The sequence below is a fragment of the Polistes fuscatus genome, unplaced genomic scaffold, assembly GCF_010416935.1.
Source record: "Polistes fuscatus isolate 324 unplaced genomic scaffold, CU_Pfus_HIC Scaffold1, whole genome shotgun sequence".
In the NCBI taxonomy this organism is placed as follows: Eukaryota; Metazoa; Arthropoda; class Insecta; order Hymenoptera; family Vespidae; genus Polistes; species Polistes fuscatus.
The window spans coordinates 788,482-814,196 of record NW_025112997.1 but is presented as its reverse complement, the minus strand read 5'-3'; the positions used below and the strand labels follow the sequence as shown (position 1 = coordinate 814,196).

Genomic DNA, 25,715 nt, shown 5'->3' with positions numbered 1-25,715 from the left:
TGTATATGTATATGTTTATGTATATGTATATGTATATGTATATGTATATGTATATGTATATGTATACATATTTATTTATATATATTACCAAGTAATAAATATCCTTATACTGATCGTTGCACTTTCTAATTTTGCATGACATAAATTAGACGTTTATTTGTAAGGGTAACAATGTAAACACTAAAGTTCTGCATATGTATGTTAAGATATATATATATATATATATATATATATATATATATATATATATATCAAAGAATGTCACGATATTTAAATACGGAGTACCTGTAAAGAGTAGACATGCACATTGTATTTACTGTTTTCTTCCTTATTTTTTTCTTTTTAGTATATAGCGCAATTCAACACTTTATATATATATATATATATATATATATATAACGTAATGTGAATGCAACGCATAATTTAATTGTGATAGTAACAATTTGTTTTTAAATATTTTGAAATCATTTTGCTTATTATATAAATGAAGAACAGTTAGTATCATGAATTTAATCTATTGATTGTGCATATGTATAATCTTTTCAGGAACACCCGTCTATTTTCTTTATTTTTTGCTGATTTTTTATCAAATGCACAACTTCATTTGGTATCAAAGGATTGATATTGTTTTTTTTTCTTCTTCTTCCTAATACATCACTACATCTAGTGTTTAATGAATTGGTGATTTTAATGGGGATGCAATCTGTTTTCCTATAAATTCAGTCTTAAATATTCCATCAATCTTCGTTGAACATAAGTTCAGTTATGGATATATCTACATAAAATACAATAAGTAAAACATATCTTGTGCTGATACTGATATGATAACATCGTGACGGAATACCTTCTTTGACATCGTAATTTTTTTTCTTATCAAATATGTTCAGATTATTTAACGGCTAAGTACTTTTATATATTTTGTATTATAATCATATTTTGTATTAAAGCAATTCCATATGCCACATACTAAAATCAACATATGTTCAAAGTATCTACTTTTGAGTTAATTATATTTATATATATATATATATATATGCTATAAATACTAACTAACAAAAAACGTAAGATAAAATCTGATCTAATTTATACAATAATTAACTCATGAGATATATATAAGCAAACATTTCTTTATCCCTTTGGTTAATATTATAAATTTGATCATTTTGGACTGAATAGATTATTTCAAATACTTCATAAATCATTTTTAGTCAGAAATAGAGAATAATTTGTCTATCTGTACGTATTTCTTTTTATCATCATCTCACTTTCTTCAAAACAACCCTGGCAAATAAGTTTTTTTATATGGAAAAGAATTTTGAATCCTTAATCCATAAATTATTTTTTGCTGCAGAAGTGCAAAGAATAATCTTTTGCTTGCAGTAGAATAATCTTTTACTTGCTCCGATCGAGGCTGGCAATTTTAAATATTTAATGGGCTCAATTCCAAAGGAGGATTAATGTTTGTTGTAATTGGCGACCTTTGTAAAAAATACGACGCCTAACTCGATACATATTAGCCAATGTGAGGGCGCCCACCCCCCACATGGCCTACGCTCGCTCCATTTCTCCTCCACTCGCATAAATCTGAAGAAGAGCCATAGACTCCTGTGCTTGTCGTTTTTCTGCAAGGAATCTACCTGATGCTTCCTTCAATTGCTCCAGGAAAATCCTATAATAACAAAACAAAGAGAATATAAAAAATGATTACGACAAAGAATGCTACTATTATATGTTTACAAAATTAAACACTAACCTGTCAGGTACAATATCAGCTAAGCTATCAGGATCCATATCACTAAGCAGCTCTAAATCATTTCCACCGAGTAGTGAAATGTGTGATGGATCATCATGTAACGATGAAACCAATGGCTCTATTGGTGGACGTCGACGTCTAATTTCGGTGCTTCTTGAAGTGCCTTCCATGTTGTCCACATCATCTACAACAATGTAGTGAGAAGCAGTTTTGCTGCTACCCGCTGCAATCCATTTCTGGTCTCCGTATAAAACCATTAGACTGGTGTTCCTTTCCAATGTTGCAAAATATTCTTCATCGTCTACCTCGGTCCCTAAATGCAAAGTCAACCAAATCTCAAGAACCGTTAAAAATAAATCTAAATTTAGAGGAAGATTTAAAAATATATTCTCTATCCAATAACAATGTATTCTTACCATCTTGTTCTAACACGATAGTAAGATTTGCATCTGGTGGTAAAGCCAAGCGACTTCGAGCTATATTAGTCAAATCTTTCAAAGAGGAGGCAGTGATACCCTTCCTTCTTTCCCTTGCATGATCAACTATTTTATATGGATTACCCAATCCTTGTACTATCCCTGGTGTCTCTGACATATTGCTTCAAAATGTAAATAATAGATTCAATATAATTTCTTTAAATACACGTTCTCGAAAAAATGACTTTATATCCAAAATTTTTCAATAACAAATAAAACCGACTATGATGGAACAAAAATTCACTTCTTTTTTCTTTCTTTATTTTATTTTATTTTATTTTATTTTTAAATTGACACTGTTAAGGCCTGATTCTCGTTGCACACTAATCGGACAATGCACTCGTATCCTTGAATGAAATGCAACTAGCTTATTACATTTGCATAATACTAATCAACTGATTACAAATATTTATTATAAAAATGTTGTTATATTAAAACACTAAATATACACACATATATACATATATATATATATATATATATATATATATATATATATATATGATGTGGTAGAAATAAAAAAGTCGTATGTGGTTTTTTAAACGAAAGTACGAAAAAGGGCAGTGTTTTAGGATTGTATCGAATATATAAATTTGATCTTTTTGCGAATTTGCCTATGGTATTAGCGCAATTCACATATGAACGAATTAAAAAAATGTAGAAGACGGTAATGTTTAATGATAACGCCTGAATGAGTGAGTGAACTGACTGTGTGTCAACTCAACACTGGGTCAATGGTGCAACTACCCCTCCTATTTATACTCCTTGCAGACTCCTGCGTATATATATACATCCGAGAGACACCCCCAACCGTATTCCGAACCAACATGGCATCTAGACAGAAATCAATAACCTACTCTACACTAGTATACATTTTTTTCACTTCAACCGGACAAACTATATTAACGTTTATGGATGAAACTTTAATAAATATTATTATCTAAGTATTATGCTAATTAAATAATAAATATTCCCTCTTGTATACATTTAAATAATTTGCCATGATGGTACTAATGTTAGATCATCGCTGATTTAAAAAATAATTAATAAAAAATAATTTTGTATATATCCCTTTATATTTACCTACCAACCCATAAAATATACCGATAAAAACTTTCTACTTTCGATTATATTTATAATGTTAACAATCGAATATTACTGTTGAAAAATTTTTATTATTTATACTTCTGTACTTGTATTTCAGATAATATGTATTTATCCAATTTTATATGAATCAAATTATCAATTAATCAATTCATGATATATTCAAACATATTTTAAATCTTGAATATAAGGAACAATATTTGTATTTATACTTATCTCAAAACTTGAGTTAATACCAGTAAATTAATAGTAAATGAAATTATTTTAATAGATCAAAACAACATTTCACTCTCAGTATACAAATATTGTAATTTTATTATAAATATATTCTTATACAACAAAATTTTTAAACAGATTTTAGAAGTCAGATTTAGAAAAGTTAAAAGTATCATTTATTTTTAGATTGGGTGTCAAATTTGACTAGGACTTGTGAACTTAGGACACGGCACTGCAACTAAATTTAGACAAGACTAGACACTGTTTTAAGATTAAAGTTAGCCCAGGCTTAGCTCAGTTGAGGCTCTTAAATGAGCCATAAGCCGTATCCGGATGGAAGGAATTAAATTTAATTGAAATATTCTATAAAAATAAAAATAAAAGGAAAGAAAAAAAAATGCCAAGTGTTAACAAAGAATCAGATGATAGTCAAACTTGGGAGTTAGCCGAAAGATGTTTATTACCAATCGCATTTTCACATGCCGTTGCAGTTATTCTAGCAACAGTATTAAATATTTTTGGTATTTCGCAAACATCTAGTTTTGCATTGTTCTTACTTTTGTTGGTAATATCAGTGAGTTCAACATTATTTTATCACAATTTAAAGGTGAGTTATTAATACAACATTTATATATAACAGAGATGTATCATCAAATTATATGTCGCATTCAAAATAATTATTATTTCAAACAAATTTATAATATTTTCAATTTATTCTCATTAAAATCTAACTTACGTAATAAATTTATCTGACAGTAAATATATAAAATTATTCAAATGGGTGAAACAAATTTTTATTTTAGAGTAGCAATGTATTAAAAATCTTTGCCATTAAAACCTTTGACCTTTTTTGTGTAATATTAAATTAAACGTTATTCTCATTGGAATACTTCATAAAGGGCTTTTCTTTTTGTATCTGCATTTGTATACTCATAATAGAACAATGTAGTCTTAGGATTTCTCATATGCGCACGTTTAAAATAATATACAATACTACAAAATTATTAATTGTGAAATTATATACACAACAGGTTACTACGGCAGGAAAGGCTGTTCTTGTAACTGGATGCGATTCAAGAGTTGGATATACCTTGGCTAAACAATTGGATGACTTGGTATGATATTAATTAATTTAAAAATTCGATATTACGATTATCATTAATAATACTCTATTTAATATATCATTTTGTTATATTGCAGGGTTTCACAGTTTTTGCTGGATTTAGTAATAAAGATGAAGCAGAAGAAACAATGAAAAAATTAAAACAAGAAGCATCAGGAAGATTACATGTATTGCAACTCGATATTACTAGTGAACATGATATACATTCGACCTTTCTGTATGTGAATGAAAATTTACCAGATGAAGCACCAGGTAAGTTTTTTAATTTTTCTTATAATTAGATTTAAAATAAAATAAAATAAAACAATTAAATTCTATATTTGATTAAACAATGGAACAAATAAGGATTATGGGCATTGGTACATGCAGCAGCATGGGTAACATTAGGTGAATGTGAATGGGTACCTCCCTCTGTCTTAAAACGAAGTATAGATATTAACTTTATTGGTCTTGCCCGATTGACACAGGTAATCAAATATTAATCCACATATATAATATAAATATCTTTTAATATATATATAAACGGTCGTTGTCAACAGGTATTTTTACCATTGGTCAGAAGATCAAGAGGACGTGTTGTAATAGTGAGTAGCCTCTTAGCTCGTATACCAAGTCCCGTGAGAGGCATTTATTGTGCAGTTAAGGTAACGTTACGAATACATTTTACTAATTAAAATAAGAATTAAACTTAATTTAAAATTAATTGACATATAATATTTGTAAAACGTTTAGGCTGCTATCGAGGCATGGGGTTCTTGTCTTCGATTAGAAATGCGAAGATGGGGAGTTGATGTAGTGATTGTAGAAACTGGAGAATACGTGTCTGGTAATGCTTGGTTAAAAGACAATAATTCGTTATTAGAACAAGCTCGAGATATGTGGATGCAACTTGATCCTCAAACACGTAAAGAATATGGGGAAGAATTATTCCAAAAGGAAATGTTAGCACTTGAAAAATATACGCAAGGACCCGAAGCGGATTTAACATCAGTTAGCAGAGCTTTGACAGACAGCATAATGAAAACATTTCCAATGCAAAGGTATGCTCCAGTATCACGTCAAGAACGAATGCACGCCTTATGCAGTGATTATCTTCCAAAACCAATTTACAATATTTTGTACAACAATTAATATCAGGGGTCCTTGTCACGTTGTGTTAACCTATGAAGTTATTTTACAAAATTATATCCAAATGCTTTTTCTATACATTCTATGTTACATTAATGAGCTTTGTTAGCAAGAGATGTTGTCATATGATTATCTTAAACTTAGAACACTGCCTAATTAGATGAAAGAACAATGTTAAGATATCCATGTTTTGTATTTATTGTGATTAATGGCTCGGTGAGAAATTATATGTAACGGGTTGATTTTGATGGTTTGTATCAAAGCAAGAAAAATTACAAATGTAATCCAATAAAGTATATCAAAATAATGTATCAGGTATTTATTTTGTAAAAATAATTGTTTCGGATTTTCTTTATCAACTACAACAAATGAATATCTGAAAATATTACAAACCAAACAATGACTTGTAAAATTTCACACTTCACAAATCTTCTATATTAGAGCTTTCTTAATATTTACAAGAAAAATACAATGGAATAAAAGTCAAAGCAAGTATAGTAAAAGAAAACAATCACTAGTTTTCGTCCCTAGAATATATTTCGGCAAATCTCTTAAGTCCCTAGAAAATCGTGGAGATTTAATCTCTAGGGATTACTTCGGAATGTTGCTTCAAAGAAGACGAAGAAGGATGGAAATAATAAACGCTAGGCGTGGCGGCGTCATTTTTTAAGCTTTGTCGAAGTCCTTCTATCAGAAAATAAGTGCTCTTAGTATTATTTAAACGTTCAGACTAAATAATAAGTCATACAAATTCGATCAATCAAGATGTTTAAATGTGGACATTTACGGACGGAAAAGAATCCAAGGATTCTATGATAATAATGATGATGATGATGTGTCATTTGAGAATTTTGAAGATAAAGCTCTGAATAGTTGAATTATCAGCTAGAAAAGTCATTTCTGTAAATGTGCCTGTCGTTTATTGTTCACGTTGGAAGGTGCAGGGAAGAATACTCGTATGGAGTAATAATGCAAGAGCGGTAACCTATACTAGGGAATGGAGACGGAGAGCGTAAAATCAGGGGCTAGCGAGCATAGCCATAGCCAGCAAAGCAGATCTTCGCTAAAACACCATAAAATATACAATAACAGTAGCAAAACTCATCATCGACAACATTCTCATAGAACAACTACAAGGTACCTTAACAATATCTACCTTAATCTGCTTTTATTTTTCGCTATTAGAGGCGCTGTAGTCGAGGTTAAACTCTGTAGGATTCGATCCCGGTCCTCGACAAAACCAAGCACTAATCAGCGCTTCATATCAATTATACTGTTATCTCGTGATCATAATATATATTATTATTATTTATTTTATATTATTTTATATTTTATTTTCGAGTATTCCGAATGATTTGTTATATTTTATTATCGTGATTGTTTAAATTATTCGAGCATGAAGTAAGACATGTGTGATATTAAATGGTACGTTTATATCTAGATTTTTATTCATGTCATGTTTATTCAATATTATGTTGAATTGTATCAAGATATAGTTTGATAACATGCAAACTATGACATAGATTCTGTATAAAATTATTTCTATGTTAAATGTCAACGATATATTTTGATATTTTTATATTAGAACAGATCTACATGTCAGTTTTGTCATTAATTTGTGGATAAAAATTGTATGTCAGTTATTTACTTTTAAATGTAGGCTAATTTGTTTGATTAAATCAAGTATAACTTTTAGCTTCTGTTTTATTATGAAGGTGTTCTTAATTTAAATCTATGATCAATAATTGTTTGATATCTAATATATGTATTGAGGTATATCATTTAATTCAGATGTAAGCGTACCATAATTTTAAATAATTTATAATTTCATTCTATGTTTGATTCTTTATTTTAATTAGGAGTAGTCGAAGTCAAAGAAAGGAAAGACATAATATAAATACAAACGAAATGGCTCCTTTTCAAACTACAGTTAATGTACGTGGGGATAGTGTGGATAACTTAGGTCCTGAGGTTATTGAAGTACAAATATTACCTCAAGATGAAAATTGGGGAGAAAATACAACAGCAGTAACTGGAAATACATCAGACAGGTCAGAATCGACAGAGGATGTAAGTCATTGGCCAAGCGAAACTGACACTTCTTTTGGATCTGCCTGTAATCGACATATAGTTCCAATAGTAGCTGTGCTCCTTGGAATATGCGCTTTTTTAAGTCCCATAGCAATGGTCATACTACCTAAATTAGGATTTTTTCCTGATACAACAACCGTACTAACAATGCAACAAAAATTACAATTACTTTCGTGCAATGCAGAATGCAAAGGGCAATTGTTAGGATTAGCCTTTAAATTAGTACTATTAGTTATTGGAAGTTGGGCTGTATTTCTACGCCCACGAAGTGTTACTATGCCGCGTGTATTTTTATTCAGAGCTGGTGTCTTACTTCTTACGATGCTGTGCATTTGTACTTATTGGTTGTTTTATGTTGTTCAGGTATGCTGTTGTTTAGTTTTATATTCTTGTATAAATTTTTATAATTAAAATTATGATTTAATTATATTAACTTAATATAATGTATCATTTTAGATCACAGAAAGTGCTAAAACTGCTGCTAATGGTGAAATAACAGAGTACAAAAGTTTAGTAAATTATGCGGGTACTCTTGCAAATACATTACTATTCATTCACTATGTTGGCGTGCTGCTTATAGAAGTTCGTCATTCTCAGCCAACGTTTTATGTTAAGGTATATAAAAAATTCATGAATTTATAATTGCTGCTATATTTATTATCATTACATTGGATACTTTAATTGAATATTTTATTACAGGTAGTAAGATCTCCAGATGGTGAATCGAGATCTTATGCGATAGGACAATTATCGATACAAAGAGCAGCAGTATGGGTATTAGAAAGGTATTATATAGATTTTCCTATTTACAATCCATACCTGGAGCGTTTGCCTGTATCTAAATCAAGTCGAAAACAATCAAGTTTCAAATTTTATGACGTTGACGGAGGTGTTTCAAGTGGTGTTCAGTCGCGCGGAGGTAGCGGCGATACAGCAGTATTAGCTGCGCAAGCTAGACGTAGAGATTCTAGCCATAATGGTCGTTTTTACGAAGAACATGATTACGAGAGAAGAGTACGCAAACGAAAGGCGAGATTAATTACTGCCGCGGAAGAAGCATTTGCTCATATCAAACGATTACATTCTGAAGTCGAATCTGCACCTGGTCCTGGTTCTTTGGATCCTATGGAAGCTGCCCAAGCAGTATTTCCATCTATGGCGAGAGCTTTGCAAAAATATTTAAGAGTTACCCGCCAACAACCTCGTCATTCCGTTGAATCAATATTAAATCGTTTTGCAAGATGTTTAGCACAAGATGCAGCACCTCGAGCATTCTTAGAACCATTTTTTACAACAAGTCCTGTTCTTTCCAACGAAAAGGAAAGACAAAAGGGTTCACATCATTGGGCTTTAATTTGTGAAGGTGAGTTGCCATCACGACCTCTTGCAAATGGTTGTGAATTTCAATTGAGACAAGGTGAGATTGCACTTTTGTGCACGGCATATCGATTACCGAATTTTCATCTTACCGAACAATTGGCACATCCTAAATCTAACAAATTTTTATTGAGGTTGAATTCCGAAACTTCTGTGTAGTAGTACTGACAATTTTTTAGACATCCTATTACAAGGTGCTTATCATACTAGTGGATGTGAATTTGCATAAATTTTTAAAAGCATAAAAATGCACAAATTTTAAAAGAACATTTAAAAGACAAAAATTAAAGTATATGAACAATTTGATTGTCATGAATTACAAAACTAAGTTTTATTTTTAAAAGTAACAGTTATCAAACAAATTGATAATATTTTTATTTCCAAGACCATAAAAGCTTAATTAATATATATTTTATTACGTAAATATATGCATACACTTTTTTGCATAAGCAATTTCATATTATTTACATTTATTGATGGTATAAAAACAATACTTACTTTTAATTATCTATTTACTTTTATTTTTTTTTTACATCATTATTTATAAATATCTTTTATACAAAGTTTATATATGTTAAACTTATGTTAATTTACTTAATTATTATATTCAGTTAATCCATAAGTTATTCGTTGAAGATTTTTTTATATTTAGGCATTTTCAAATCATTTTTTTATCAATTTATATAAGAAACATATTTTACGAATACGTTGTATGAAATCATGTACATGTGGATTAATATTAGTATGAAAGCACTTTTCTTTTTACTCGAGCAAATATTGCTCGGAAATAAATTAAATATGGATGATTTGTATAAATATATAAAATATAATTAAAAGTAGACTTTTGTGTAAACTAGTTAATTTATATTTAAAATAATAGACTTTCTTTTCTGTAAAAGTATCGTAAGCAAAGTATTATTGTCATTTGAAATCGATAAGTTTAATTGAATCACTAAATTTAATTAGTTCTATAAGTAAAAATAATTATTGAACAAATTTAAAGTATTTTTTTAAGGCTAAACTGTCGAATCACGATGAAATTGGTTTAATAATGACAATAATAATTTCATTTAATATCCATGACATTTTTTTCTTTTTAAATTATATTAAGAACATTTTTGTAAACTTTCTTTTTTACTTTAGTACCTTGAATATTCTTGTGAGTTGTGATTAGACATTATAGTAACTTATTCTTTATTGTATATGCATATATGGAATTTGAAAAGCCAAATGTATTATGAACATTTTAAATACTCCATGACTAATGGTATAGTATTCTTATACCAGATATATGCTAACATAAGCAGGTGTTTAAACTTGCACCTTTTTATTCGTGGCTTTCATGTGTTGAATTTTAAGCAACATATGATTTTCATAAGACTGGTGAATCACATTTAAAAAAAACATCTCGTATATCTATTCATACAAAAATATTTAACAAAAAATATATCAAAAAAGAGATAAAACATGTAAATAAAAAGCAGAAATCTATTTCATGCTTGGCTTCAATGCTTTTGTATATATTCGTATATACACAAGTTTATAACATTTGGATTTATATAGACCTAGATATAGGCAAAGAATTTTTTATACGAACGAAAAAAATTATATTATCCCTATCGGATATGTGTTTTGCATTCCAAACAAACGCGATAAATAATTTTCCTAATCGAAGAGGAAAAAATATCTTTGTTAATAGTATAATTCAATATTTTAAGCATTTACATCTCTTAGTGCGAATTATAAATGACGCTATTTTTACAATAACATATCACAATTAATTTAGTAATGTTACAAAATATTATTATATTGCTTGCCTTATGTTGTTCATTAATTGTATTATGAATAAAATCGTATAAATTATTACGAATATTTTAGACTGTACTTAAAAAAAGAAAAAAGAAAAGAAACAAGAACTACTTAAGTTTGTAAGCTTGTGTTCTTCGTGCATTTATGGATATGTTGTATTTGGAAAATGCGTGTATGGAAAGAATTTTTTTATACAATTAATTATTTTATTTATGTGTGAGCGTGGTGATTGTGTATCGATAAATGATGAAATATACATTTGATGTACAGATGTCTGGAACAATTTATTTGGACCTATCGGTGTTACTAAATTTTTTTATTAACTAGAATGTAATTTAAATAGATAAAAATAAAAATAGAATATTTACTTTTATAGACAAGATTTTGTATGTGTATGTATGTGAATATTTGAAATAATTTTAAAGACAAAAATTTGCAATGACTATAGAAAACATTAAAATTTGAGACTCTTCCTGTTATTTGTCCACTATTATTTTCCGAATTCTGATATGAGTATATAAAATTGTTTTGATATTACGTTATGAAAATATTTAAGAAATATATGAAACAAATTTATATATTAGGATAAAAAAGAATATTAGATACAAAATGCTATGAATGCTTAAAAACTTTGTTAGAAAATTGTTGTAAATATTATAATACAATATCCATTGATTATGAATATTATATTGTATATATATATGAATATGATTTGTAAAAATATTGAATTTAGAGTGCAAAATCTGTATTATTATTTAAATAAAATGGCTGGTATCAATGAATACGACAAACGTGGCGTTAACGTCGAATTCTAAAAATAATGCTTTGTTCTAAACACAATTAACAAAGTTGGTCACCATGAAAATGCATCATAATTTGTGCATGTGTTCAAGTTATATAGGTTAGGAAACTCAACTAAGTTCGTTCGGTTTCTTTGAATTGTGGTTAGATCTCCTAATATGGCTAGCGAAAAAAAATCAGGCAAAACATCTTCGAAAAGTGGAAAATCTAATGAAGAGGTTTTCGCTGGATTTCAAACGCTTCGAAATGAACAAAGATTAATGGCCAGTAAATTGTCCGAAATGGAAATGGAATTAAATGAGCATAAGTATGATCTTTAACCTATTGTTTACGAAATGCAATGCATTTAAAGAAATTATAGATCTAGGTATAGTTATATATCACATTAATTGATATAACAAATGATTCTTTTCTTTAGAATTGTTATCGATACTTTAAAAAACGTTGATCCTAAAAAGAAGTGTTATAGAATGATCGGAGGAGTTTTATGTGAGCGTATTGTTGAAGACGTAATGCCTACATTAGTAACAAACAAAGAACAGGTTTGAATAATTAACCGATACATTTTCAATTTGTAATTTATTGTTTTTAGATTCTACATGATACAATAATGCATTCTTATATTGTTATCACTAACTTAAATTTTCTAATATCATTTTTAGTTGACCAAAGTAATAGAAGCTTTGAACGATCAATTAACTAAGAAAGGTATTGAAATAAATGAATACAAGGAAAAGCATAATATCAGAATTCGAGGACAGGACGACTTACAACACCCGGAAGAAGAATCTAAAGAAGCAAAAAGAAATGCTATTGTTGTCAATCCTATTGAGGTTTAAAAGTCGTTAATGTTTTTTCATTTAATTTAAAAACAATGAATAATCTTAAAAATGAACATTTCAATGTTTTAGTCTGCGAACTACCATTAACGTTAAAGATCTCTTTCTAAATTAAATATTTAAAAAATCAATGGTAGCGTTGTCTTTTTTTCTAAACTGATAACTGGCAGTTATAGATAAATTATTTTTCTTTTATAAATATAAATATAAATACAAAAAGAATACTTTTATAGTCAAGCTTTATAAAATATAAAAAATTATTGTACACTTAAATGCTTAGTCATTTATTAAACAAATTAGGATAATGAACTGAATGAAAATATGCTATTTGTAATAATGGAAAATGATAATTTGTAAACAGAAGAAGGGCAATATTTAAATTAATTTGTAATTTATATCAAATAATAATAAAGAAAATATTGCAGCCAAAAGATATAATACGTGAATAAAAAATAATATTCTTTGTTTTAATCACTTCAATATACATGTATTATTATATTGAAATGTATTTGTTCGTAAATGTGCATACACCAATCACTTTCGTGTAATCTATTATTATTTTGTCATGTTTTAGGCTTAATTTGATAAATAAAATCGATATTTTTAAAAATAAATTATAATAAATTGAAATAAATCATAATAAATCATGTTATAAATTACGTACAATAAAGAGAAAATAAATGTTGAAAGGAGTGGGGGAATAGAAGGAGCGAGAGAGAGAGAGAGAGAGAGAAATAGGGAAAAACGAGACGCACAATTTACGAACGTTACCATTTCAGCAATTAAATTTTCGGACAAAATATCGGATCGTACCACTCTTACCGATTGTAAACACATATGCTACCCTTTGACATAGAGCAACCATGTTACTTTTTCAATGATCCTAGAAAATAATTGTGTGGGTATAGTTTAAATACATGTATATATAATATGCATATATATAATATATATATATATATATATATATATATATATGTATACATAGTGTATTGTAATATGATTTTATTTGTATTGTAATCGATGTAAGTACAAAAATATCGATTAGAAATGTGTATATTTAAATATTAAAATACTATTTGCACATGTTGAAAGGTGGATTCGTCTTAAATGGAGTCAACAAAGTGCAATTAGGCAAACATAAGAAATTTAACATTTAAAAAATATTGAAGATGTATGTGTTATTTAAAGAAAATTATGATTTTAATTACATTCATGTTAAAACGTTAAACAGTGTTATCAATACTAAATTATATTTTGACACTAATTTCATTGAAAGTAATTGTAACAGATTTGTACTGTAAAGTGCAATGTGCTTGAATGGTGTTTTATCAAGACTATTTTTATTACACTATGCTTATTTTGATTTAAAATTATAATATCAATGTAAGGCATTAAGCGGATCAAAAATGGAAGCGTGGTGGTTTTCTCGCATTGTTGCACATCATCCATGCGTTATTCTATTGACAGTATTTCTATTTTCTTGTACGTGTTTAATAGCTCCACGTACTATTCAAAGTTTACCAGACTTTTCTGACCCTCAATTGGTGAGTATTATAAATTTTATATATGCATATTACGTTTAGAAATATATATATACATATATTATACTTATTACTGATATTATATACACGTTTATTATTTCAAGGGTTTTGAAGCGCGAGGTACTATATTAGCGCAAAGACTGACAGCATGGCAAAATTTAATGGAAGCAACAAAGCCTAGAGGAGAATTCACTGATAATCCTTTTGAGTTTAATTATTATTTAGAACAAGTGAAACGACAGGTAATTCTATTATTCTATTTCCTTTCTAAAGAAATATCATAATATGTATATGTATATATAAGATGCCAGAGGTTTAACTGGCCAAATAGTGTCAGTGTATTTTGTACATAAAAATAAGAAAAAAATGTTATACGAACAAGTCATTTAAAGCTTTATTAAAAAGTTGTGACACAAATTGTAAATCACCTAATTTTCTGTTCAAAGTGTAACAAAATAAACATTGTTTCTTACAGACTGACTCTATTTCGCAAAATCATAGTTGGGCAAGTCAAGGTATTCTTAGAAAGAAGCCTAAGAGTATGAGCAGAAAAAAAGGAAAAAAATACATGGCAACTACAAATGAAACGGAAAAAGATACAAGTAATGATAATAACAAAGATGAATGGAAAGAATTGTCAGAGTTAAGAAATAAAAATCAATTTAACATCATAGAATATGACAAAATTCATAATAATTTAGACAGCGAAAACTTTTTCTGCAATTTACCAAGCCCTGATTATGCTCGTGTAGTTATTGGTAGCACAGAAACAGAAGAGAAAAGTTTATGGACCATGGAAGGTGTACTAGCTCAGTGTCATATTGATGCAGCGCTTAGAGCAAATCCTCATTTTACTTCATTGTGTCAAGTTCAAGAGGAACATAATGGTATCAAGAGTAATAATAAGTGTTGCAGAAGTTGGTCACCTGCTAATTATGTTGCATTGTTGTCTAATCGGAGTTCCTGTTTGGGAGTGACTGAGAGTGATCTCATTCGGGTAGAAGCTTTGTTAAGAAGATGTGCTTATTATTATTATAATTTAGAATTAACTTTTAAATGTGCGGAAGATCCTAATTGTCAGAAACGTGTACGAGCCGAATGTTATCAACATAACGCAGTTTATCATTTATTACATTATCTTTTAGATTTTAATTTTATTCCCAATGATGTAAGAATTAATTTTTTTTAAATTATATGTCACACTCAATTAGAAGTAATAATTTTCTAATAAATTAAATATTTCTTTACAGAAACATCAATTTTTGAACAAGTCGCATTTAGGATTGCAATCTGCGATGTTATTTCTCCCAATGGCAGCCAGTTCAGCCAGTTTAGATTTCTATAAAGAGTTAAACAATAATGGACTGAGTTATGGAAAGTTTAAAGTACAAGGCATGCAATTGGGATTAAAGAGTACATTATTTGATCGTCTTTTGGTATCAAATTTCAGTTTGGTTCTAACAGGATTCGGCTTTGTAACCTTATGCATTTGGATGTACACTGGATCTTTATTGTTAACTATTGCCACATTCTTTGCAGTACTTTTTAGTCTTGGTATTTCATATGCAGTATATACTCTTGTCCTGCAAATTAAATTTTTCCCATTTATGAATTTGCTTGCAATTGTAGTTGCTGTCGGTAAGTTGTTTTTTTTTTTAATATTTTTAATTCTATACAAAAAGTTAAATATCTCATAATTGTGTGGTAAATATTATTGTTTTTTAAGGAATTGGTGCAGATGATGCATTTATATATTGCAAGGTTTGGGAATGTTGCAAACAACAAAAGCTTTCTAACGATGGATTACCAAGATTAGTACAAGAAACCATGAAGCATGCAATACCGTCTATGTTTGTTACTTCATTAACAACAGCAGTAGCATTTTTTGCATCCATTGTCAGTAATGTCACTGCCATTAATTGTTTTAGGTAAGGAAATCTTTACATTGATAAATCATAAATACATTATTTAACGTATATATCTGAAATTAATAATTGTGCCTGTGTATATAGTTTGTTTTCAGGGATGACCGTGATCGCTAATTTTTTTTTAATGATCACGTGGCTACCGGCATGCGTAGTAGTATCAGAACGTTGTCGAATAACTACTTTGTCGCCTGCAAGTTTTATTACAAGAAAAATAATTCGTCCCGTGCGATTATTTGCAGACAAAATAGCTCTTACATTTAGTACTTTTCTCACCAAAATAGCAATTGGTTTAAGATGGTTTTGGCTTGTGAGTTTGGGTGCTTTAGCTACAGCCTGTTGTATAGTAGTCTTTTATAATCCAGGATTACAATTACCAGATACTCCTGACTTTCAATTGTTTGAAAGTTCTCATCCTTTTGAACAATATGACTTAATTTATTCTCGACAATTCTTGTTTGAAAAACGTGAAATGGTAATAATACATAATATTTAAAAATAGATAATATATAATACATATAATCATATAATCGTATAATAATGCAAACATTATAAATTTATAGATCGATGATGGTGAAGCGTTACCAATGCGATTCGTTTGGGGTATAAAACCAATTGATAATGGTGATTATCTAAATCCTGATAAGAAGGGTAAGCTAGAATTGGATGACTCTTTTGACGTGTCTCATCCAAAATCTCAATTATGGTTACAACAGTTCTGCTATAATCTAAGACTTCAGCCTTTTTATCGAAGTACATTAGGAGCACTTCTTCATAATTGTTTTATTGAATCATTAAAAAAGTGGATGGAAAGACATTGTGAAGATCCTATAAACAAATATATTAATTATTCACCATGTTGTAAGAAAAGTACTTTTCCTTATAAACCAAAGGTATTAAGAAAGTGCGCAGCAGAAGCTGCTGCACATCTTTATGACACCCCTTCTTATTTGTGGCATCGAGGTGGTCCGGTCTCTGCAGGTCTAAAATTCTTGAAAAAACCAGTACAAACTCCATCACAAGGAACAAATGCAACGGAATCTTTAAAGTTATCAGTGCCTAAAATAAAGGCATTAGTTATAGAATATAATAGTATATAACTATAGTCTTTCGTATTCTGATATGGATCAATTCTATAATCAAGTAAGTTTTAAATTAAATATTAAATTTAAGAAGACTTCTCTAATAATGTATATATATTTTTAGGTTGAAACTTGGATGCAAAAACAATTAAAAACAGCACCTCCAACCATGCAAGGAGGATGGTTCGTTAGTGAATTGGAATTTTACGAATTACAACGTACATTGCACGAGGGTACTATTTGGGCTATGATCGTCTCGTTGATTTTAGCACTTGCAGTATTAGCATTTGTGACACTGAATCCTTTAGTTAGTATGTATGCAATTATAACTATCGGTGCTGCTATTATAGTTACTGTTGCTGCTTTAATTCTTCTTGGTTGGAAACTTAATGTCCTGGAAAGTGTTGCAGTATCTACTGCCATAGGTAATGTTAATTATACATATTAATTAAATAATATATATATAAAAAGACATATAATAAGACTTTGTTTCTATCTAGGTTTGGCAGTGGATTTCAGTTTACATTATGCTGTGAGTTATCGAGCATGCAACTCGGAACAAAGAATGGATAAAGTTAAAGCAACACTAAATCAAATGGGTGGTCCAACACTGATGGCAGCATTAACAAGTGGAATTGCTGGTGCTCTCATGTTACCCTCTGATGTATTAGCATATATACAGATTGGTGTATTTCTATTGCTTGTGATGGGAATAAGTTGGATTTATGCAACATTATTTTTATGCCCAATGTTAGCAGTTATCGGTCCATCATCGCACTTTGCACAATTTCAATATCCAAGGTAACATTTTAAATATATTAATAAAATAATGCTAAAACAATTGTTTCACAATCACAGAGTGATGTTACAAATTTTAGGGGAAGAAAGTTATTATTTTGTTTCCGTAAAAAAAAATCTGAAGATTTGGCAGAAACAAATAGGGATAGTGGTAAAGTAATAAAAAAAGGAAAAGGAAGAGGAATGCTATCGGAATCAACATTAAGTACTTCCAGTACAGTATGTCAATTTCATTGTAGTGAACCAGAAATTCTTATAGCACGGCCTCCCTCTTCATCATTACCACCATCGCCAACCTCTGCATTACTTTATTTAGATAGTAATTAAATCACTTTGTGGAACAATAGGTAAAAACAAATGAACAGTCTTAATTTAATATTTGCAGTAAGAAATCATAAAAAATAATATTATTGATTCACATATTACATTCATTGTGAACTATATGGAACTATGATCTTATCTAATTAATGTGTCATTGGCTGTGTTCATGTAGTTAATAAGACTGTTACTTATATGTTTGTCTTTTGTCGACATTCATTGGGCTTCCTATATACTTTATGTGATTTACATGTTTACGTAAATGTACGCGCACGATGATAATACACACACACACCATACACAAATATATATTACGTATGCATACATGCATACATATATATATATTATCGCATGCAGGTAATAAGAAGTGCGTATAGATCTATTTATCTTTTTGATCTCTATACCATTTATTTTTCATTCTCTAATAAATTTATTCATTCACATGTGTGTGACATGTATTTAAAATAGGGTAAATAGATTTCTTTATAAAAAGAATGTGTCACCTGAGAGAAAATTAAAAAGAAAAAAATTTATTAATGTTCTGACATATCTGCAATGAAGACAGTTTGCGTTAGTGATGCATTAGATATGATTATAGTATCATTTTATATTATTTATATTTTTCAAACACAGACACACACACATACATACATTATTAATCTTACATAGAGAAAGTTCAGGTATATGCATATATATACATACCGGGTCTTTCACCTAACTCGACCACTTAAAATATCTCATTTATTTTGTATGATAGAAAAAAATATTCTGTTCGAAGACGCCGATATAGTGATGGGCCGAATTTTTTTTCAAGGTCATTTTTTTGAGATGTTAAGGTTATCGTATATTTTTTAAATGGGATTGCACATTTGTACTAGAATATTCTTATAGTTTATAAAAAATCGAATCCAACGATGTGCTATATGTTGACCTTCAGGTGACCTTTACTAAGAAAATTGTGAAATGTTGTCTCTTGTACATGAGAAGATTTTTTGCTTGGGAGTGTCTTACACGTTGATTTGCATTTGTTTCTTCATTTACCGTTCTTCGAGCGCGTACTGAAGTTCCTGACAAACATTTCACAATTTTCTCGGTAAAGGTCACCTGAAGGTCAACATATAGCACATCGTTGGATTCGTTTTTTATAAACTATAAGAATATTCTAGTACAAATGTGCAATCCCATTTAAAAAAATATACGATAACCTTAACATCTCAAAAAAATGACCTTGAAAAAAAATTCGGCCCATCACTATATCGGCGTCTTCGAACAGAATATTTTTTTCTTCTGACATTTTTTTCTATCATACAAAATAAATGAGATATTTTAAGTGGTCGAGTTAGGTGAAAGACCCTGTATATGTCGTTCTTATTTAACGATATAGTAATCTTCAAATATATGTTAAAACAACAAAACTTAACTTTATAAATGTTACAATTTCTCCAATCCTTGAATTTATATTTTTTAACTAACTGTAAGATAATAATGTTATTTAATCTGATAAAAAAGATTTATTAGATCAAAAGACTTATATATATATAATTTTGTTAATAGCGCTAAATATATTTAACATGTTGATCACACTTACAATTAACTTAAGCCTGGATGGCAGCTATGTTTCCGTAGGGACCCCTCAGTTTAAATAAGTTTCCAACTTGCGCTGCAGCATGAATTTCGGTCCCATAAGAAACACATTCGATTTATGCATGGCGATCAATGTGTTAAATAAAAAGGACAAATACTTTCTCTCTCTCTCTCTTTCTCTCTTTCTCTTCGACCACTAAACAAATTTTAGCGATAAATGCATGAGAATTGGAGACTATTAATTTATGATTCCAACTATATAGAGTACAAATCGTTCATTTATAAAACGAGTACATAATTGATTTAATAATTTCTTTGAAGAACGTACTTACTTAATTAGTTTTTTATTATAATATTAATGAAATGGGAAAATTGGAATAAAATAATATCTAGAAATAAATAATTAAAGCAACAATTTTCGTTCGTCATTTTAATTTGATAAGTAATTATATTGATAATAAGAATAAAATAAGAAATATACATAGTACACGAAAGTAGTTGTTGGTAAGAAGATTATTAAATACTGTATTGATACGATTACAATTTTTAAATCATTCAAGTCATCAGATTTGTTAATAAATCCTCAACGATCGATAATCACGTCTCTAACAAAGAGAAAATTTACACTGAACTATTTTAATGTGCCAAAAATATATTAATTAGTGATGTTTATTTTTCTGTATTTTTTTTTTTTTTTTTTTAATATATTTACATACGAATAGTATTTATACAAAATTTATTATAAAGTTGCCCCTTTTTTAAAGTAACGTTAACGGCAATAAAAAGAACATTCTATTATATCGAACTTAATAAAGTAAATTACAATGGGAAGAAGATATGTTAAAAAATTGAAACAAAGCGAATGCTTGTTATCAGTTTTTTTTTATTACGCGGAAAAAAGAATTGAAAAAAATTGATAATTAAATGCGTCGTCGGCGTTTATGATTAAATGGACTGAGTGGTTCAGTAAGAGGACGTTTATCAATTTGACGCAAACAAGAGATATATTTGGGAATGGGTTGAGCGTTATGAACAGTTTGCTTTCTCAAACGAGTCATTTCTTTCTTCTCCAATTTCTTCTCTGTTATAGCAGTCTGTCAATTAAAACAATTCTATGTAAATATATCTATTTAAAAATGAAATACACGTGAATGAAGTATATATATAAATACATATGTATGAATAATACAAAAGTGTTTGTTATAATTATCATTTTGAAAACTAAAACTAATTGCATTTGACGATTAATTGTCATTTCTTGTAATAAATGTATAATTATGTTAAATGAATGTTTAAGATATACAACATCAAAGAAAAGTTACCAAAGATTTGAGGATTTCCATTTCCTTTTTCTTCTCTTTTAACTTTTCCTCAAAACGTTTTCTTTCTTTAGCTCGAATTGCTGTTAAAAGAGGCGGACTTTTGGGGATTTTTAAAATTTTTTTAACAGGACACGGTAAAAATGGCGACTTTTTCCAAACCTTTTTTGTTACAAACAAAATTATACATACAGTAAAAGCATGCAAATAAAATCAAAATATTACATTGCAAATAATTATAGAAATAATTTCATCTACTGTAACGGATATAACATACCTCTGTAGATTTTTTGGTACATTTTTCGGTATTTATTTTATTTGAATTTTTCAATTTTCCATCAATTGTATGATCAGACTTTGATTTCACATTTGTTTTAATAGATCTGGCTACAGGTTTTGCTTGAAACACATGTAACTCTTTATCTTCTTTTACATTCTTTGTGGTAATAAATTGTAAATAAAAAATTATAATTATTAGAAAAGAATTTTTTGAAACGATAAATATATAAAAATGTATTCTACCTTTTGTTGTTGTTGTTTGCATTTATTTCGTAAATCAAAACTGAAAGGCTTTACAACGTTATCCACTTTCTCTGTTATATTTTTTTATTTTCATTTGTTGTAGTAGTTGTTTCCTGTTTCACTTTAATACACTGAAATATTATTCAAATAATAATAATAATAATAATAATAATAATAATAATAATAATAATAATAATAATAATAATAATAATAATAATAATTTATTTAATTTTTAAAATTAAAATTAAAAACAATTAAATTAATAAATTTATTTAATTAATACTTGTTTAATCAAATGTTTTTTCTTTTTATCCTTATTAATATTTACATCCAATTGTTTATTTTCTTTCTTCAAAGAAAGATTGTCTAATATTCTGAAAGGAAATTTAGAAATTAAATTTTGTTCGTAAATTTTATAAGATAAAAATGAGCAAAAGTAATGATTACTTAATTAATTCATTGCGATCATTACAATCACTCGTTTGAGGAAGTTTTTGTGCTTCTGGATTATGCTTCAATGGTTTGTCGTCATTTTTCGTTTCTTTTAACATAAAGAAATATTTATAATAAAAGTAAATATCCAATTATTTTGGACAACAAATGAGAAAGATAATTTAATTAACAATCAAGTTATAATTAATAATAATAAAGGCATAGATAATCGTATACCAAAAAATTCATCAGATATTTCAGGTAAATCAAAAAAGTCTATAAACTGCGGAGAATCTATTTTATCCCATGGATCTAATATTATATTAACACAATCAATCAGATCTTTGAACAATTTGTCTTCTTTTTTATTTTTGGGCCACAATTGTCTATTCGTTGGTCTTGACTTAAATCTATAATAAGAAATAGGTGTTTCTGCTTCCATTGTCAATTAAAAGTAATATTTAAAAGAAAATTTTTTGAAAGAAGACACGAATCCCCATTACAACGTAATTTTCAATAATATTTGCCGTACGCGTTGTTAATTAAAGTTCTGAAGGTTGATTCGTAACTGAACAACTAAGAAGGAAAATAAACATGACGTTTAAGAAAAACAATGTTTCGATATACATAGGTCAACTACAATTACTACTACAATTATTTTAACATATGAATATTGAATTAAAATCTATTGAATAAGATTACTTCAATCCTTCAAATGACATTTTATAGTTTTTACATTATCATTTATTGTACTGTAAAAAATTGTAATTTTAATTTTTATACTTTGAAAGTGCTTACTACTGCATTTTTTAATTCAATTATTTATATACCTTCTCGAAGGTATTATAAATATTGAAACAATATATTAAAGGGCGCATGTCTACTGATTTATCTTAATAATCTACCATGTATTAGTAAAAGATTCCCATGGATACGAATAGCCAAACATAGCACGTGATAAACGTTATTACTTGCTTTTAACATTATGAAAAGTATTGAGATTGTATATAAACACATGTATATATTTTAATCATTTAATTTTAAATAAACATTTACAAAATATATTTGATCAAATTTCAAGATGCACGGATTAAGGTAAGGATAAATCAATCTCTTATATCTAATTCATATATTTAAAAAATCTATTATTTTCAGGGCAGATCATAATTCAGGTGGTGGCCTTGGAACGAGCAGGTGGTTAGAAGCAATTTGGGAACCAAGTGCTAAAATTTATACTCTTCCTGGTGGCGTTGATATGCTTGATGTAATCGGTGATGGAGATGCGCGTCTTATATCCACTGATTTAGGATCCATTAACGCTAATTCGGCAAAGGTATTTATTTCAAATATCAACCCGTTTGATATTACTACTCTCTCCTTCTCTGTTCATAATAAGTAACTGGATATTATTTTTAGATACGTGTTTACAAGGGTAGTGATCAAGTAACAGAGCATAATATGATGGATGCACCCTGTGGAATTGCTGGATTTTATACAGAAAACGGTGAACCCAGATCAGCTGTATTAGCAGCAGGAGCTAGTTCCAGTGTTTATATTTTTAAGAACTTGAGACCATTCTTTAAATATTGTTTACCACATCTTGAAGCCCATCCTAAAGAGCGAGAAGTGCGTCTAAAATTAAAAATAATATACGTGTATACTTTTAATGTATAATTAATATTATTTGCATTGCACGATACATCTGAGCTTCCTTCAGATATGGCACAAGGCTGGTCTCGACGAAGAATTAAATGTATTAACATTGGCTGATGATCTAGATTTATTGTTGAAAGAACTCGGTGCAACTGCAATATCTCCACGTACATTAAAATTCTTGACGATGGATGTGAATTTACGTATGAGTTTTGCAGAACAATACAGAAGAGTTCCTCTGATTAAAAATAATACTGTTACTGCACTGGGTGTTATCAGAAAAGATTCCTGGAATGATCCTGCTTGTAGTTGCCTTATTATAGGTACAGAAAATAAAGAGATTTTTGTATTGGATCCAAGGTAAAAAAAATGCATCTCAATTTCTTTCATCAAAATCATTTGTAGTTTTTCTTTTTTTTTCTTTGCACCTTTAGAGCATTTACCGTCATGGATAAACACCTCTTAAAATGGCCACCTGTATCTTTTGCAACTACTGGTTTATGGGCAGGCGATGGTCGAATTATGGTAATTGGTAGAGATGGAAATATTGGAGCGATACGAAGAGGAAGTCCTGTTAAACTCTGGGAAAAACTTGAAGCTCCAATCATTGCCGTTTCCGTTCTTAGTGGTGATGGTGCAGCAGTCGCTATTATGGATGGAACATTATTAGGATTTTCAAAAAAGGTAAAAATTAGAAAAGAAAAATATTTAGCAATGAAAAATATGCATGATCATATATATTATTTTATAGGGTGTTAAAGTATGGAGCATTAATGTACCAGGTATTATTTTAGACATGGTAAGTTTGCCAGTACCACAAAGTGGACTTTCTTTGCTGGCTGTCAGTACGGTTGGATATGGTGTACGAATATACGATGGTAAACACCATGTTGACACGATTAAAACGATGGAACCTGTGTCTGCAATAAAGGTATATTTTTATCTACTATTGTATACAATACTGTTATTAATTGGATTTTATTGAGAAAGAGAACGGTTTACAGTATGGACGAATGGGACAAGAAGAACGAACAATGGCTATGGTAACAATCAGTGGTGGTCTCTGTGTAAAAATATTAAAACGAACTGCTGATTTTAGTATACATAATACAATGTTTTCTGTAACGTCAAACAGCGTAACCAAATTTGTTATACCAAAAAAGACTCGTCTTTTTGTTGAACAAACAATAAGAGAAAGATCAGAAGCCAAAAAAATTCATAATACTTTTCAGCAAGGATTTTTACGGCTACGTTTAATCATCGCCAAAAACGCTGTTGATCTTTTAACTGGTTGTGAAAATACTGGACTCGATCCAATTTCCTTGGAGGCTAATGTCCTTGGTTTAGGACCCAATTATCAAATTCAAATATTGATCACCAATATCTCAGATGGATTATCCGATACTGGATTGTTTATTGTTTGTAGAGGAGAAAATACCGAAGTTGATCCACGTGTTGTCAACTTGCCTTTATTACTCAGTGGTATACCAATCCCGATAACTGTTGACGCTAAATTAACTAATAGAATTTCTGGCAAGGTACAAGTTTTACTTTGCAAAAAAGACAAACCAAAGCCTCTTGCGTTCACTAATGTTATTTTACCAGCTGCTGAAGAAGAGATCGAAGTCTAAAATATATTTTAATTTATTAATTATATATGTATAAATATCTTTGATTGATGGAGTCACTTTTATTAACACTAAATATTAATGATCTTTTCTAAAATATAATTTATCATTGATTATAAGTATACATATTGATTAACAACAAATATAAGAGTGTATATTTATAAGTAAAATGATATTATTTTTTTTAAATATATGA

The 25,715-nt window shown here is 28.8% G+C and overlaps 7 protein-coding genes across 12 annotated transcripts; 5 read left to right on the top strand and 2 right to left on the bottom strand.

The window, feature by feature from the left end:
• Window positions 1–263: 263 nt before the first annotated feature.
• LOC122522341 (DNA fragmentation factor subunit alpha-like) lies at window positions 264–6,306 on the bottom strand. 4 transcript variants are annotated; one of them, XM_043643397.1, is made up of 4 exons: window positions 6,194–6,306; window positions 2,170–2,351; window positions 1,754–2,066; window positions 264–1,669 (listed from the first exon to the last, which is right to left on the bottom strand). In XM_043643397.1, exons 2-4 carry the CDS (start codon window positions 2,345–2,347, stop codon window positions 1,549–1,551), a joined length of 612 nt encoding a protein of 203 aa, XP_043499332.1. In that variant the 5' UTR covers window positions 2,348–2,351; window positions 6,194–6,306; the 3' UTR covers window positions 264–1,548. The 4 variants fall into 4 exon arrangements, with proteins under 4 accessions (XP_043499332.1, XP_043499350.1, XP_043499342.1 ...); XM_043643415.1 differs by lacking the exon at window positions 6,194–6,306 and adding an exon at window positions 2,939–3,034; XM_043643407.1 differs by lacking the exon at window positions 6,194–6,306 and adding an exon at window positions 2,453–2,676.
• On the top strand, window positions 3,556–6,107 carry LOC122522336 (D-beta-hydroxybutyrate dehydrogenase, mitochondrial). Its single transcript, XM_043643375.1, has 7 exons — window positions 3,556–3,640; window positions 3,736–4,156; window positions 4,581–4,664; window positions 4,750–4,924; window positions 5,018–5,139; window positions 5,212–5,316; window positions 5,405–6,107. Exons 2-7 carry the CDS (start codon window positions 3,947–3,949, stop codon window positions 5,801–5,803), a joined length of 1,095 nt encoding a protein of 364 aa, XP_043499310.1. The 5' UTR covers window positions 3,556–3,640; window positions 3,736–3,946; the 3' UTR covers window positions 5,804–6,107.
• A 92-nt stretch (window positions 6,307–6,398) lies between the features above and the next one.
• LOC122522327 (vang-like protein 2-B) lies at window positions 6,399–9,537 on the top strand. Of its 3 annotated transcripts, none has more exons than XM_043643344.1 (4): window positions 6,399–6,937; window positions 7,660–8,254; window positions 8,348–8,506; window positions 8,591–9,537. In XM_043643344.1, the coding sequence occupies exons 1-4, from the start codon at window positions 6,798–6,800 to the stop codon at window positions 9,425–9,427; spliced, it is 1,731 nt and encodes a 576-aa protein (XP_043499279.1). In that variant the 5' UTR covers window positions 6,399–6,797; the 3' UTR covers window positions 9,428–9,537. The 3 variants fall into 3 exon arrangements, with proteins under 3 accessions (XP_043499279.1, XP_043499289.1, XP_043499295.1); XM_043643354.1 differs by lacking the exon at window positions 6,399–6,937 and adding an exon at window positions 7,015–7,225; XM_043643360.1 differs by lacking the exon at window positions 6,399–6,937 and adding an exon at window positions 7,174–7,201.
• Window positions 9,538–11,953: 2,416 nt separating this feature from the next.
• On the top strand, window positions 11,954–12,848 carry LOC122522316 (prefoldin subunit 2). The gene is made up of 3 exons (XM_043643315.1): window positions 11,954–12,185; window positions 12,297–12,420; window positions 12,541–12,848. Exons 1-3 carry the CDS (start codon window positions 12,037–12,039, stop codon window positions 12,715–12,717), a joined length of 450 nt encoding a protein of 149 aa, XP_043499250.1. The 5' UTR covers window positions 11,954–12,036; the 3' UTR covers window positions 12,718–12,848.
• Window positions 12,849–13,720: 872 nt separating this feature from the next.
• On the top strand, window positions 13,721–18,577 carry LOC122522309 (protein dispatched). Its single transcript, XM_043643301.1, is given in 11 exon segments — window positions 13,721–14,261; window positions 14,363–14,500; window positions 14,734–15,426; window positions 15,509–15,896; window positions 15,985–16,186; window positions 16,271–16,658; window positions 16,747–17,276; window positions 17,278–17,326; window positions 17,390–17,690; window positions 17,766–18,066; window positions 18,144–18,577. Coding segments are annotated over 11 exon segments (3,375 nt in total). The 5' UTR covers window positions 13,721–14,123; the 3' UTR covers window positions 18,391–18,577.
• A 2,062-nt stretch (window positions 18,578–20,639) lies between these two features.
• On the bottom strand, window positions 20,640–22,982 carry LOC122520692 (targeting protein for Xklp2-like). The gene is made up of 7 exons (XM_043640909.1): window positions 22,476–22,982; window positions 22,254–22,347; window positions 22,096–22,180; window positions 21,807–21,884; window positions 21,562–21,720; window positions 21,288–21,446; window positions 20,640–21,059 (listed from the first exon to the last, which is right to left on the bottom strand). Exons 1-7 carry the CDS (start codon window positions 22,678–22,680, stop codon window positions 20,886–20,888), a joined length of 954 nt encoding a protein of 317 aa, XP_043496844.1. The 5' UTR covers window positions 22,681–22,982; the 3' UTR covers window positions 20,640–20,885.
• A 66-nt stretch (window positions 22,983–23,048) lies between these two features.
• LOC122522306 (Bardet-Biedl syndrome 1 protein homolog) lies at window positions 23,049–25,638 on the top strand. Its single transcript, XM_043643287.1, has 7 exons — window positions 23,049–23,333; window positions 23,394–23,571; window positions 23,655–23,864; window positions 23,956–24,251; window positions 24,326–24,575; window positions 24,643–24,822; window positions 24,896–25,638. The coding sequence occupies exons 1-7, from the start codon at window positions 23,320–23,322 to the stop codon at window positions 25,520–25,522; spliced, it is 1,755 nt and encodes a 584-aa protein (XP_043499222.1). The 5' UTR covers window positions 23,049–23,319; the 3' UTR covers window positions 25,523–25,638.
• Window positions 25,639–25,715: the final 77 nt, after the last annotated feature.